This window comes from Heliconius melpomene, chromosome 9 (genome assembly GCF_056956725.1).
Source record: "Heliconius melpomene rosina isolate 202511_hmr_F chromosome 9, ASM5695672v1, whole genome shotgun sequence".
Taxonomy (NCBI): domain Eukaryota; kingdom Metazoa; phylum Arthropoda; class Insecta; order Lepidoptera; family Nymphalidae; genus Heliconius; species Heliconius melpomene.
Window position 1 is genome coordinate 7,959,551 of NC_140397.1, and position 16,119 is coordinate 7,975,669.

The window sequence follows — 16,119 nt, forward strand, 5'->3', positions numbered from 1 at the left end:
ACTCTACGGCCTCTTAAACTGCTATACAGTATGTTACTGCTATTTATTTTGTATATATACATATAATTTTATGTATAAAAATAATATTTTTATTTATTTATTTATATTTTATTAGGGAAACAAATAGAAATATAACATTCACAAACATTACAGATTTAAAAAATAGCACACAATCCAATTAAGTTTCCACATAAAAAAATTACAGACACAACACATGATAAAAAATATAATTAAAAAGTTACATTAAAATAATAATAATAATAATTCAATTATTCCAATTTCAATATATGTATATATTTGTATAAATTAAAATCAGACACATTACAAATGTACATTATAAAGTAAACAAAATATATATTAATTAATCACAATTACAGCATTTCATTAGTATCTTCTTTAAATCATAAACATCATCAATTTTAAAAATATCAACATTGGCAAACAATTTATCATAACTGGTGCAGGCTCTATTGACAAAGATATTTTGTGCATACTGGCTTCTATTAACGGGTGTATTAAATAGTAATAATAAATTCTTTACTTCTTTACTAAAAATAACACAGGTACAATATTTAAGAAGCTCGATAATGACTGCATTAGTGAGAACTGTGTTACAGCCATTATCGCCCACCTCAAAAGGACAAAATAGTAACATAGTTCCATACTATCTTATTTAAAGTAAGGGCATGGAAGGTTAAAATAAACAGTATAAACAAAGGTAGTTGATTGTGTTTGTGTGTGAGTTTGTGTGCGTGTGTGCATGAATGTGCGTGTATGTATGAGTATATGCGAGTGTGGTGTGAAAATGTGCAAGATCGTGAGCTTGAATGCCACCGTAAGCTATGAGCTGAAATTTCTTGCAGCTCACAGCTTACAGCTCCCGTCTGATGAAGTTTTCAGTATCCTCGTAGGTTAAGCCCATTAGCCACTGCGTAACTATTAGTTTACATTTCTTTGGATGTAATGGATAAATGTTCACTAATTTATTGACTTTATTGTACAGAGAACATGCAAAGTAACAGTAGTGTCTTCTGGCTACCTCCACCCTACAATAATCAATGGTACATACTCTGTCTTTCCTACGTTTATTGGGGTTGATTTTATAAAGTAATTCAGAGTGCTTTCTAAAGATTACATTTAATAAATAAAGTTTTCTAACTTGTTAGAATTTTATTTGTAATAAGCTTTACTTGTTAGAATTTTTTTCACAGATATTTTAAATTTTGGTAGTGGCAAACTAAGAATACACTGCGGAATTTTATTATATACACGTATACTCAGACCCATAAAGGATTTATTAACTTTTTGGAGGCGAAAACTTGGTGTAACAAGCTTATCTTTATTTCTCGTTTCTATCGTATGACGAATAGATAACTATTACCTTTGTCCTTGGCTCGTTATCACCCATCGTTCACTGTAGAAACCGTTTAAAATTATTAAATTAATAATAACCGACTTCCAAGCGAGTACAAATACCGTGTTTATATAAATTTGACAGATGTCAATTTGGTACAATATGTCAATGTCAATTTTGATTGTCAAATGTAAAATTTTTTGATTCACTTAATAATTTAATAACGCCTAATTAATTTCCTTCGTGTGTTTTCCATACAACGTGACATTGGCGAAATGAATTGTGCTCAACTGGCACGCTCGAAACGCCATATATCAAGAATTCAATTTAATTCAACGCCTAATTAATGTTTGTGTACTTTTGTTACCGTATTTATTTTAGTTTAATGAGATAAAAAATGTATAAAAGCACTGTACTACAATATATATTTTTAAATTATATATTAATCCCTAAAAGTATTATATACTAGTGTAAAAGTGTTCTAAACTTGAATTATGAATTCCGGCATCCTATATATCTTATAAAACAAAGTCGCTTTTCGTGTCTGTCTGTTGTTTCTAACTCTTCTTCTTCTAAACAACCCAACGGATTTTGTTGCGGTTTTCACCATTAGGTCGAGTATTTTTCGTAGAAGGTTTATATATAGTTTATTATTTGTACATTCTTATGTAAATTAACATAAATACGATAAATATGAATAAAGTCCTACCCGTTGAGACACTTTCGCGCATGGGCTGCTTTAATGGTAAGTACTACATGAAAAAAATGTACTGGAGTATTGTTCCTCTTAAAAAGATCTACAAAAAAATCCGCGAGAGCATATTTTTATCTTTTAAGGATAACGTGTAGTGATCATTTTTCTATCTAAAAATTGTAATTTCAATATATTTTTTATTGTGAGGGATATTTTTCCATAATGGTATTAATACTTAACCTTTAAAATACTTTATTAATTTTCTACGTTAAACGAAGATAAAATTTGCTTTTTACACTATTTCGAAATTGCGAATAGTTTTAGAGAAAAACGCATTTAATTGTTGACACCACCCGCCGTTGACACATCAGCTGTATGTTACTCAAGTTTCACTTATTCCTTACTCTCAGCATATAAACAAGTATATTAGTTACGTTGGCCATTTAACGTAGATCAAAACTGTCTTTTACTGTTTTTCATTTTAATAAGTGCTTTAGAAGTTGTTACAATATCAAAAAATGCGTCTGCCGCGCCCGCCTGCCTTACACGCATCGGTGGTTCAGTGGTAGAATGCTCGCCTGCCACGCGGGCGGCCCGGGTTCGATTCCCGGCCGATGCATTCTATTTCATTTTCCACCAATTTTCCAATAAGCCACGTAGTGCTTGCTTTTCATCAGGGACAGAATACCCTCTTCAGCATTATTATTAGTAGGTAGGCTTTTGTTTATAATTTCTTCCGTTTAAAAATAGTCATTTAACTATCTAAAAATAGTCATTTAAGTATATTTTAATAAGTACTTGAAAAGATTAGTAGCACAGATTTAAAATTACGGTACCTAATAAAAAATCCTTACTGTGTAAAACAATTGGAAAATCCTTATTGAAAATGCGGGTTGCATTAGGGCTTAATTAATTTTCACATTATCTTAAGTGCTTTGCAAACATACATTATATGAATAATCCAGTAGTAAAAGCGGGCGAAGCCGCAAGGGGGTCGCTAGTTTAATATAAAAGTAGGATACAAATCAAAAATGAAAAACCCTTTATCAAAAACTTATTGATTTATGTATATTTACAATTAACATTTACTTAAATACATTCCATAAAAAATAAAACTTCTACTTAATTCTAAAGAATATACAAAAATTATATCCACAAAAATCCGTGAATATTTTTTCTGAATCTTTTAATATTTTTTCATCAGTAAGTGTAGACTTATAAAGTCAAATATTTTCTTATAATGATTTTTAGAATAGGAATACTTTATAATCGTGTATTTTGTTCGCTACAAATTTTACTCGATACTCGTAAACAAATCCAGGAACCGATACTGATTACTACAGATAATAATACTAAAAAGGAACATGTACCACCGATGAGATAAGGGAAAAGTTGGTTGTGTAAGTGACATCTTCCAGCCTCGAACCAACCACACGTAGCCACTGAAAAAATACAAAAGAAGTTATTTTTATTATAAAATATATAAACACAAATGAACACTATAAAATCAACAAAAACTTCTTGCATTTCTTTTATTATCATAACATATATAATCTACTAGCGGACCCGGACGCGGCTACGCCTGCTTGAAATATAAGAATATAATTTCTATAGAAATATAATTTCAAACTATATGAAATGCTAAAAGTGACTATTATATTTATTTTCATAAGGATGAATATCAAAATGACGCGGTAAAGAACGCGGTCGCGTAGCGTTGTTATTAACATGGCAGAATTAATTGTATGTCAAATTAGAAAGTATTTTAATTTATTAGTATATATGTGTAATGTAATATTATATAGCCTATAGCACTTCTGAAGAATGCAGCTTTCATACAAAACAAAAACAAAGTAAATCGATCCAGTAGATTCAGAGATCTTAGCGTTCAAACAAACAAACAAACTCTTCCGCTTTATTATATTAGTATAGATTAGAAAGTATAATCATTAGAAACTAATATGCAATCACGTAAAAAATATGAAAATGAAAATTCATATACGAATTACTTAAAAAGACTACCCTACTTAGATTCTCAAGGATATAAAAGAATATTACAAAAAGAAAATTACCTCGTATCCCAAAGAAAATTAAATTTCCACACACAAAAGTAATCAATGCTACCATCGACCACGACAGCCCCATTACAACAGATTTATCCCGCTTATCCACAACTCGTAGAAGCAGCATGCCTTGAGCTTGGAAAGCCAATACTGTAAATATAAAGAAATACAATCAATTATAAGATTTAACTTATTTAACTGTCAAATAATATACCTAAGTTAAATATTTACAAAAAGGCAATCTAAAAATACCTGGACTTTCTTAGGAATTAAATCTAGATAATTGCCTCTTCTACGATCGATATATTTTGCTTTTTTTTGCGGGAGGTGTCTGAAGAAAAAGTAATATGATGGTAAAAACTTACTTGTAAATGTAACTATAATGAAGAACAACATGGAATGAAGCTGATAGGACGGCTTGCATACGACGTCGCTGCAAGCGCCATCTAGAACTCGTCCGTGACTACAAGTACAGTTGGAGTACACGCTGAAATATAATAATATTTTTTTTTACTAAAGCTTTGAAAAGCCTTTTTTTGTCTCGAGGCAGAGATGCAGAGGAAACCTAGTGTTAAAACACTCCTCCGAATTCTTCGGGACAATGCGTATTGAGAGGAGGGACTCAACGCCGGGCTTATCCCTTGGTGTTATGTCGGGCTTGTACCTTCCATATAAAAATGTTAAATCTATTTATAAAACAGTAATTAGATACTTACAGAATTCCATTTATAGATTCAGCATTCCTGCATCCAGCCTGGCATGGAGATATGTAAGTGACCATGTCGTCCACAGCGCATACTGGTTGAAACTTATTCCAAAGTTCGTTACAGCTAAAAATACATTAAAACATATAAAAAATAAAGCATATAGAAAGATGAAAGATATAGAGGCCATCGTGGTGCAGCGGCATAGGGGTGTAACGCGACGGTTGTGGGTTCGATCCCCACTCGAAGAAGTAAAATATTTATTTACGTTTATATTTCCATTTCTTCGTTCTGGTGTCGAGGCAAAGCGCGGCGTTCAGTTCTGCCACCCAACACGCAATGTCTCCAAAATTCGGCAGATAGTGGGGAACGGAGTGTCCTTAACACGAGATTCTCCCTGCTGTGTGCGGGATACAGTGTGTGAAGCTGATTTTTTTAGAAAATATTTTCACGCTCTGTCTATGAGGGATGCACAAAGCTGCGTATGCAAAAGAAACTTGGGAACCCAGTGTCAACACAATCCACTCCCATTAAGACACTTCCTTGAGTTCCGCCACTCAACACCCAATCCCTCCAAACTTCTAAGCTAATTTATTTTTTTATTTTAAATATTTTAAATAGGTAACGTACTTGCAGCCCAAGCTACATTCAGGTTGCCCATAGAAGCTCCTGCCAAGGGCCACGACTTCGCCCTTATCACAACGTGGCACAGTCGTTATCACTATGTACATTATTAATGTCAATATACTCATCATCGTAGCTTGTTTTATCGCCTTTAAATTGCAAAACTCTGTCAGCATAGGTGCTGAGAATTTCATGCCAGCGAACTAAAACAAATTGGCAAATTAAAAAAATTCTTCTTATATGCTTTTTAAATTTCATGCATACAATGGGGTAAAAACAGAAAACCTAGGTTCTGCACAATTTTCGAGAAATTGCATATTGAGAGTTGGAACTCAAAGCTGCGCTTTATCTTATTATATAGAAATTGAAACAAAAATCCTGCCCCTCATTAGGAATCGAACCTGCAACAGTCAGTCAATGCCGCATCGTTCGTATAATAATAGAGACAAAAAAAATATATATTTATTTATTTTAATTAAATTGATATGTCTTTTAGCAGCAGACTAGAGAAAGAATCTTCTAAATTAAGTCAGTTAGGCAGAGTTAAAATTTCCCTAATTTTTAATTTGATCTGTTGTCAAATATATATTTATAAATATACTAGCGGACGCGCGCAGCTTCGCTTGTGTATTTAAGGGTGAATTCTAATAACCCATGAAACATGTGTTCAATGAAATATTTTTAAGAGTCTAAATTTCAAATTTTATAAAAATCGGTGGCGATTTAAAGATTTTTCCATACAAACTTTCAACCCCTTATTTGGACCGTTAGGGGGTGAATTCTAGAAAACCATGAAACACATGTTCAATTAAGTATTTTTAAGAGTCTAAATATCAAATTTTATAAAAATCCGTGGCGATATAAGAATTTTTCCATACAAACTTTCAACCCCTTATTTGCACCCTTAGGGGGAGAATTCAAGAAAACTATGAAACACGTGTTCAATTAAATACTTTTAAAAATCTAAATTTTAAATTTTATGAGAATCGGTGGCGATTTAAGAATTTTTCCATACAAACTTTGAGCCCCTATTTTATCCCTTTAGGGTAAAAATTTTTCAAAATCCCTTCTTAGTGGATGTCCAGATTACGAAAGTAAACATTTGTCCAAATTTCACGTTTCTACGCACAACGGTTACGGCTGTGCGTGCGTCTTACCTCAGTCAGTGAGGACAAGTCCTTTTATATATATAGAAGATTATTAAAAACCAGTTTTAAAATTTAAATGATCAATATCTATTTATTTGTGTGGATTCTGTGAAATGTATAAAAAACAACTCACCACAACTGTCACAATCAAAAATTGATACAGAAAAAAATCGACAAAATTAACAGTTACATTCGTTTCACGAAGCATATTGAACCTTATCTGAAAAAAAAAACGACAATCAATTGAACATTCTTTAATAAATCGCTGCATTTCCAATATAAACAGTAAAATGTTAACCAACGTAGTATTTGTTAACCAGAGTATTTGTTTTATTTATTTCTTTTTTAAAACAGGGAAATAATTCTAATCAAACTAAAAAGGACATGGATCTAATATAAATTTTGAACGTTTTTTTTTTTGTGTAAAATATCTATAAATTTTCACTTTTTTTTTTGTAGGTTCTCACTTCGTACCAAATTTCATAACTGCAAATTCTATGCATATAAGCTCGTAACTTTTGATTGTGTTGACTGAGCTTGGTGTTTCTGCTATTCAAGGGACCATAGATCTAAATATTCGATACTAATTTCTGCTTGATACCTCCAAGGGATCTCGAGATAAAGGATCTTGGCAAACAAATAAGAAAGAGATACTAAAAGGGTTCCGTTCCTACCTTTTGGGATACGGAACCCAACTTTTTTGTAGTAGGTAAGTAAATACGATCTATTACTAATAGTGATCACTTACAGGTAACGTTAAACATAAACATTCAAAAGTATGACACCTCACCATAATGATATTTATTTCGTTATATCCATATCCCCACAACGCAGCCGCCAAGAGTCCCATGGCAAACATCTGTGACATCGCTACTGAATTATATATTACTCTTCCAACGCTTAACAGAAAACCTGCAAAAATATGGATTTTGAATAATTATATTAAGTATATCAAATACCTCCAACCGATACTTATGATTACAATTTTCATCAAGACAAATATGGCGCAGCGTTCGACTGTAAACGCGACGGTTGTGAGTTCGATTCCCACTCGAGGTAATGAAACATTTAATATTTTCATTTCCTCGATCAACTCAACACGCAATGCCTTGAGAATTCGGCAGAAAGTAGGGAACGAAATTGGGTCTTGATGGGAGCGGAGTGTCTTGGCTAGTTTCTCAAGTTCCCTCTGGCTAACCTGCTATAAAAGAAAATTATATTTCAATCAGACATAACGTCATAAAAAAAAGTTTAATATCTTCAAAGAACCAAAACTGGAACGGTGTGCTGCTTCATTGACATTACAATTCAATATATTTAGTTTCAAAAATAAGTAGATATTCTTTTAAGAAAAGATTGGAACATTTTTAATGTAGATAAAAAGCATAATAATTGCTTCCTTTTAAAAACTATCAAACGATTATTCTAGTTTATTATTATGCCATAAATACTTACTTCTATTCTCGTTTGGTAAAGCACATTTTTGTTCTCCATCAACTTCTGGTGTATATTTAGGAACAATGAAAAATAGTTGTACAGTATTCAGAAGGAATCCTAGCACAAAAATTGAGATCTGTAGCGTTAAATTCTTCTCCACCGTTGTAGTCAACAGTCTTTCACCAATTACCAGTGGAATTATTCTAGACAAAAGAATTATACCTGTAGAAGTTAAAAAAGGAAGAATTAGGATAAGGACGTTTATTTTTTTTTTTAGGTTAATATAAGTACATTTTATTATGAAAAACGTATACAAAAATTGAACGTTGCGGCACTTGAACCTCCTCTTTGATACTGTCCAAGCACTCTAGCCCATTCAGTCCTACGTTTCTATTGAGCTACGACGAAGAGTTTAAATACGATTATTACAGCTTATTTATGTTATTAGCAGCATTATTATTTACAGCACTTCTTTAGGGAGAGATTTTTAGAAATGTGCAATATTAAAAGATTTTTTTTCAGTGTGGATTAACATTAAAAAAATAAAAATATATCAAGAAACGCACAAGAGTGTCCAGCGAAGAAAAGAGCAGCACTTGTGTATTTTACACGAATCATTTCAAGCTATCTTTAAGCCCTTCAAAAAACCATTATTGACATATTAATACCAAACCATTATTGACATATTAATGTTTAAAAATTAGCATTTTTGTAACTGACTCACTCAGTCTTCAAAAACCTAGCCAAATGTTTCCTCAGGATAAAATTCAAGCCCTAAAATATAACTTAAAACATATGCCTACCATAGTGTAAGCTTGTTTTCGAAGGTGCATATTCGTCGCTATAAGCAACTCCGTGACTCCAACACCCTACACGGGATATAATGAAGAACACCGACGTACAGATCAGCATCACAAGACGGGTCGCTGAACGGACGGTCACTCCCTCATATCCGATTCCGATGGTGCTTTCATTTGTAAGGTTGCAGAATTCTGAAATATATATATATTGAGCATCATCATCATCATCCCGCACATAGTAGGGTAGGCAGAGAAAACCTAACCGCCTAGGGTAGGCGGAATGTTAAGACATTCCGTTTCCGTTCTCTACTCAATAAGTAAATCATATTACATAAAATTATAAAATAATTAACATAAAAACAAAAAAAAATACATTATACAAATTATATTAAATTTTAATTCTTAATTTTTTAACAGAAACAATCATTTTGAACTTACTAGATTCCTTTTTCCCATCCACGTTTGGCATGAAGAACCAGGACAAGCAACAGAACAAAGCAACCGATGTATAACTGAGGAGCGTTGATCTTCTTCTTCGAAAACCCCACCAGGCGACAAAAGGAGCAATAAGAGCTTCAAACACTGACAACGCTAAGATTAGTATATCTGAAAATGTATTAAATAACAGATTTTTATTTAATAATACATTCAGGCAAGTCGTAGTGTGGGTGTGGGTTCAGTTCCAACTCGAGGAATTGGAATATTTAATAATTTAATTGTCTCGCTCTGGTAATGAGGTAAGCACGGAAAGCGAGAACGAAGTGTCTTAACACTAGATTCCTAGTTCCCCCTGCATAGCGTGCTATGTGCAGTATACAGAGTGACGCAAGAAAACTGACTTATAATACTGTTTATTGCTTTTTGTAAAAGTAATAAATACAAAAAAAAAAATGTTAGCAAGCGGTAAAATTATCTCTAATACAGATTTCTTCCAGTCAATCTCTCTCGATGAACTCTATCTCTCTCAGACATTAGGAACAGGGAGTAATCAGGCAGGATCTATTGTTAAGATACAGAGGATAAGAACTTTTTATTTATATATTTTTTATATATTTAAGATGATAAATGATGTTTTCGCAATAGATAATTATTTAAAAACGTTTTAATGATTTCTTTAGACATATGTCCATAGACCATTCGAGGTTCTTGTTACTTTCAAGAATATACACAGTTGTGTTTACAAGATTTGCGATGCTAAATATTGCACAATAGACATTTTTTTATTAATATTTTTTTGATTTAATTTCTAAATTTACACAGGTTTCCACCCATACATACTCGTACCTACATAAACTAAAAAATCTTTCAGTTAAAAAGTGTTAAAACAGTTCATTAAGTAATTCTGAATAATATCCCGTTATTACTGAATTAGAAGTAATCTCTAGCTGCAAACTAGAGCGTGTGAACAATATTTACGATATATTAATTCATATAAGTAGAAAGAGAATGGAGAGAATTTTGACACAGTGACAAAATGTGATGCTAGTAAAAGATATTTTTTCCTTCATCCTACATCCCGCATATAGTAGGATTGGCAGAGGAACCTAGTATTAAGACACTCCTATATATTTTCATCATAATTCACCTAGATCGTGACATTATGTGTAGAGTAACGGAAATACAACGCCACACTCTGTCTTGTTATTAAAGCGAAGGAAAAAAAGTAATCAATCCCCATGAATAAGCACGGCAAGTAGTGGGCTCGATTACTACTGGATATAATGAAATATTTTATAATTTCATTTATTTATTGGTTTCAAGGTGCGGCGTTGAGTTCCGCCACTCAACACGCAATACCTTCAGAATTCGGCGGATAGTGTGGAGCGGAGAGTCTTAACACTAGGCTCCCTCTGCCTACCCTTCGTGCGGGATACAGCGTGAAGATGAAAAAGAAATAAAACATACCTGTAGTATAAGTCGGTAGTTCACCAACTTCTATGTCCTGCTTAACTAATTTGTAGACGCAGACCTCTCCTAATGTAGTTCCTAAAATGAAGCCCATCAACATGCCTCGCAAACTTTCGGGTTTAAACGTCTTCTTATTGAACCATGACAATACCTTTTGTCTGGCTGGAAAAAAATTACATAAATCAACGTTACAATTTCAAATTATTTCTCTTCCTGTGCAAGAGATGATTACGGAAAGAGAACGAACGGTGATCAGCTCTGTAGAGTGGACCCTATAGTGCCGGTCTAGTTCTTAGTCATATCTCATCATATCATATGCTTGTGTGAAAAATATTATATGTGTGAATGGACTGGAACTTGACTGGACCTGTAATTAGAATAGTCTCACTGTTTCTCATAACTTTTATCAGATTAAGATCGGACAGAGAACGAATCGTACTATTGGCATTATAGTGTGAATCTCCCGTATAATTAAATTGTTTTGTTTTTATGTGGCCAAAGTGCGGCGTTGAGTTCCGCAATTTTCGAAATGTCCCGAAAACTGGACAGAAAACTAAACAGCTTACACTAGGTTCCCTCTATCTACTCTGCTATGCGGGGCAACTGGTGGTAGTAAAAAATATATAAATGCACTAGCGGACCCGGACGCGGCTACGCCTGCTTGAAATATAAGAATATAATTTCTATAGAAATATAATTTCAATCTAGATGAAATGCTAAAAGTGACTATTATATTTATTTTCATAAGGATGAATATCAAAATGACGCGGTAACGAACGCGGTCGCGTAGCAACGACGGTTGTTATTAACATGGCAGAATAAATTGCATGTCAAATTAGAAAGTATTTTAATTTATTAGTATATATGTGCTATGTAATGTTATATAGCCTATAGCACTTCTGAAGAATGCAGCTTTCATACAAAACAAAAACAAAGTAAATCGATCCAGTAGATCCAGAGATCTTAGCGTTCAAACAAACAAACAAACAAACTCTTCCGCTTTATTATATTAGTACTAGTGGACCCGGACGCGGCTACGCCTGCTTCAACTATAAGAATATTTATTAAATTATTTTCAATTTTCAATAGAATTAGTAAGAAAATTTAAGCTTAAACAATCAAAAAGGATAATAAGTAGATACACATTATTAGAAAAAAATATCTGAGTTATTGAAATTAACCAACAAAAGGATTAAAAGTAACTAAAGGATAGATATTCTTAATATTAGAAAAAGTACCTAAAGTTTTCCTTGCGTGCGTACATAGATATCGACTCTACGAAATAACTAAACATTTCTCTCTATTAAGCAGGATAATTTTAGCGGGCAATATCAAATAAAATAAGAAGAGAACCAAAGTGTAGCTTAAATTAATTATAAACAGCAAATAATTACATAAACATTTACAATAGTTCGAAAATGTATAAAAATTTATAAAACCGTCAACGTCATCTGCCCGTTCGCGTCGGTCATACTGTGCCGCCCGTAGGTTAGGTCATTTGGAATCAGTGACATCTCCTTAATTATTTATCAGAATGTTATACAGTAAACTATAATTTCCATCAAGATGAAATGATAAAAGTGACTCTTATATTTATTTTCATAAGGATGAATATCAAAATGTCGCGGTAACGGTTGCGTAGCGACGCGACGGTTGTTATTAACATGGCAGAATAAATTGCATGTCAAATTTGAAAGTACTTTAAAATATATTAGTATATATGTGTAATGTAATGTTATATAGCCTATAGCACTTCTGAAGAATGCAGCTTTCATACAAAACAAAAACAATGAAAATCGGACCAGTAGATCCAGAGATCTTAGCGTTCAAACAAACAAACAAACAAACAAACAAACAAACTCTTCCGCTTTATTATATTAGTATAGATAAAAAACTTAAATTACTTAAGACCTATAACTTTAATAAATATATTTTACCGTTAGTGCAATCCCACCGTTTAATCATCTTGTCAGGAATAAAAAAACTAAGTAAACTTCAACTTTGCTGATAATTGTTCATTTGTTACACCCACTAATTGATTGAGCCTGTAATAAAAAAAATAATATGTAGATATTTGTTTAGGTATATAACGATTACCTATATATAGTCTATTCATTTGGGCTTGAGAAAAGATGGCGGGCATTCTGCACCAGGGTTCTGTGCACCACGACAGCCCTTAACTTAAAGGCACTTCGGAATCGTCAACTAAACATATTATACTCGTAGCTACCATGTGTTTAGAAGATAGTTTTGTAGAGAAAAGTTAAAGGAAAGGTAGTGAACGTTTTGCTTTAACAGATATTTATATCTAACGAGGAAAAATCTAAAGTATTTGCCACTCCTAAATTAGAATTACATTTCTTTATTCTGATTCACTGACAGCTCTTAATCTCTCAGTTGAATGGGTCAGTCGGTTTTGAAGACGGATAACACAAAAACTAATTCAAATCTACCTGGGTGGCACACGAAGAATTAAAATTAAATTATAACCTTCGTCATTTAAAAGTGAAGATTACGTTAACAAGTGAAAAGTGACCACTTGTTGATAACATATAATCATAGATAATGGTATGGAGAGTTAGCTCTTATACAATTTACTAATAATTTGATTGTACACGAGTACAGTCTAGACTACTACACTAGTTTAAGCGGGCGACGCCGCGTTTAGGTCGCTAGTTAAATAATATTTTAATTAAAGTGTAAATTATAGTGTTCTAATATGACTTGTTTCCTGAGTTAATGAATTAAAGTCATACCTATATTTAAATTGGATAGTAGATACATCTGATCCCACTAATTTTCGACTAGTTTCTATACTACCCTCGTTTAGTATAATTTTTAAAGTAAAATATTTTAAATCAAATATTACTGCATTTTAGTTCACATAATCTTATGCGCTATAAACCAAAGCCTTTTGATTACGTACAACACTCAATATTGGTCATGAAACTACACCACTACGGCATGCATTCAATCTTCTGATCTATTATTTAGCTGACTGAGTTCAGAGGGTTGATGTGAATGGCAAGAAATTTCCTGGTTCAGTAAATTCATGGGGGTCCCACAAGGATCTGTTCTGGTCCTTTTCTCTTTTTAATAGATATAAATGATTTAACGTATCTAGTTAAAAAGAGCCGTGAACATTGGCGTATCATGTGATTAGGCCAAAGAAATCACAGAATATGCCAAGAGCATCCTGCGATCCCTCCCAAGGCTCATATATATTGTTTATAAGACCTATACCAGCATCTGTAGTTGAACGACCCTTAGTAAAATAAGCTAAATTATAATCACTTTATCCGTTTGGGAGCTATGATCCTGCAGATACATACACAAGTAGTATGATGTCAGTTGACGATAAGATTGTCATGATAAAATTTGATCACATTACCGAAACCGAAAGACACGTGAATATAAACAAATATAAGCATCTCAAGTGGTCATCCGTGCAATGGAGATATTTTTTTTTAGTATTGAATCATCACATATATTTATGTATGAGTCATCGCCTTTAAATTCTGAAATATTTTAGGTACGTATATTACTGCTAGCACCAATTTTGAGTTTTTTAGGTTTTGAGGACAAATATAGAGGAAAAAAAAACAAATACACCTATCCCCGATTTACACGGTAGATACGTTCCTGAGAAAAACGTGTAAATCGAAAATTAAAAATTTTCAAGTCAAAACCGTGTAAATCGAAAAGCTTGCAGAAAATGCATAATTTTGCTATTTAAAAGTTGTGCTTTTTCAATATTTTTAGATTACGCAGTTGTTTTAATTCACCATGACCAAACTGTTTAACAAAAGTTTAATAATTAATTTTTATTCAAATTAAAATGTTGTATTTTTTTTATTTTAATTAAACCTATTTAGTAAACTACCATAATTTCTCTCCAAAATTTCGCCCATTTCTCCCTCTAAATTTTACTTTAATCACAGCCATTAATTTGTAATAATCTAAATTATGGACTTACTTGTAATTTACGAATATGGAAAATTAAATCATTTTGTAGAGTGCGATAAAAACAAAAAAAAAATTTTTTTTGTAAAACCGTGTAAAAGCGAAAACGTGTAAAAAAAGTACCGTGTAAATCGGGGGTAGGTGTATAGAGGTATTACTATATTTGTGAAGAGAAAAATATAGGTACTATTATATTTGCTAAGAGAACAAATAGACATAGTTTTAATATAATTATTAAAAAAATCAAATTGACATTGACGCGCTGCATCCCGTACACAGCGGGGTAGGCACATTGGAAACTAGTGTTAAAATTAAAACACTCCGTTCCCCACTTTCCACCGAATTTTTCGAGGCAGGCATAGGTATATTTTAATAAAGCTTCTCTATTCAATTTTAATTTAGAATTTTAGATGATCCATACATTCAAAAACTTAAAATAAAATAAATTTTATGAAATTGTAGGTAAAAAACGAAAAAAGTGTTAAAATTGGACTAGAGGCAAAAAGTTATAATACACGATATATAACTATTAATCACTATATGTAAATATTGACATTTCAATGAAATTTAGTTTATGATAGTCACATTCACTCAGGAGTGTTGTGAACAATATTAAAAAAAAATAGAATTGTGTGAATAATATTGAATTTAATTTTGATAATAGTACTTTGTTGTCATTAGTTATACTTGTTATAAATAAGAAATGTTACAGTTTATCGATTTTTTCTCTATAAAGACTATTTAACATATTATATACGTCACCATCAGGCCTCGGCACGATGAATATTGTGAAAACCGTAACCACTGCGTATATTTTTTTCTCTTTAATTTAACAAATATTTAAAAAAATATAATTTTCCACACAAAAATATTTCCACATAAAAATATCTTCAGGGCAATTCAATTCGTTTGTACATGGCTCTATATTTTACTTTATTATTAATACTATTAAAATATTTTTGCATGTGCAAAAAGCAAGTGTCTTTGTGAAACTGACTATAGGAAGTGTGAGTACCACGTTTTATACATAAAAATAGATATGTGTAGAATACGCGCTTACTTTTGATAACAGTGTTGATTTAAGTTAATACAAACAATAAGCCAGGCAGCAGTAAACGCGACGGGGTTCGATTCCGACTCGATTAACAGAATATTTATTATTTTTAATTAGTCGCCCTGATAATAAAAAAGTTCAGCGTTAAGTACTGCCACTCACACGCGTAATGCCTCCAGAATTCGGTGGAAATTCGGAAAAGGAAGTGTCTTAATGAGGAACGCTTGTTTTTTTGTAATTTTGTTTATGAATAAATTATATTTTATTATTATATTATTATAGATCCTTACAACTTCCTATGTGTGAAATACAGTGAGCAGCTAAAACAAAAAAAAAACACCGAGGCTTCAAAACTATTTATCCAAGTTAA

The 16,119-nt window shown here is 32.2% G+C and overlaps 1 protein-coding gene across 3 annotated transcripts; it reads right to left on the reverse strand.

Moving 5' to 3' along the window:
- Positions 1 to 3,090: 3,090 nt before the first annotated feature.
- LOC146536437 (uncharacterized) lies at positions 3,091 to 15,703 on the reverse strand. Of its 3 annotated transcripts, none has more exons than XM_085190234.1 (13): positions 15,458 to 15,703; positions 12,670 to 12,777; positions 10,730 to 10,894; positions 9,263 to 9,430; positions 8,828 to 9,016; positions 8,043 to 8,246; positions 7,378 to 7,499; positions 6,721 to 6,807; positions 5,446 to 5,642; positions 4,828 to 4,941; positions 4,477 to 4,598; positions 4,121 to 4,261; positions 3,091 to 3,490 (listed from the first exon to the last, which is right to left on the reverse strand). In XM_085190234.1, exons 2-13 carry the CDS (start codon positions 12,695 to 12,697, stop codon positions 3,312 to 3,314), a joined length of 1,716 nt encoding a protein of 571 aa, XP_085046360.1. In that variant the 5' UTR covers positions 12,698 to 12,777; positions 15,458 to 15,703; the 3' UTR covers positions 3,091 to 3,311. The 3 variants fall into 3 exon arrangements, with proteins under 3 accessions (XP_085046360.1, XP_085046361.1, XP_085046362.1); XM_085190235.1 differs by lacking the exon at positions 15,458 to 15,703 and adding an exon at positions 13,089 to 13,211; XM_085190236.1 differs by lacking the exon at positions 15,458 to 15,703 and having other exon boundaries at positions 10,730 to 10,890.
- Between the last annotated feature and the right edge of the window lie 416 nt (positions 15,704 to 16,119).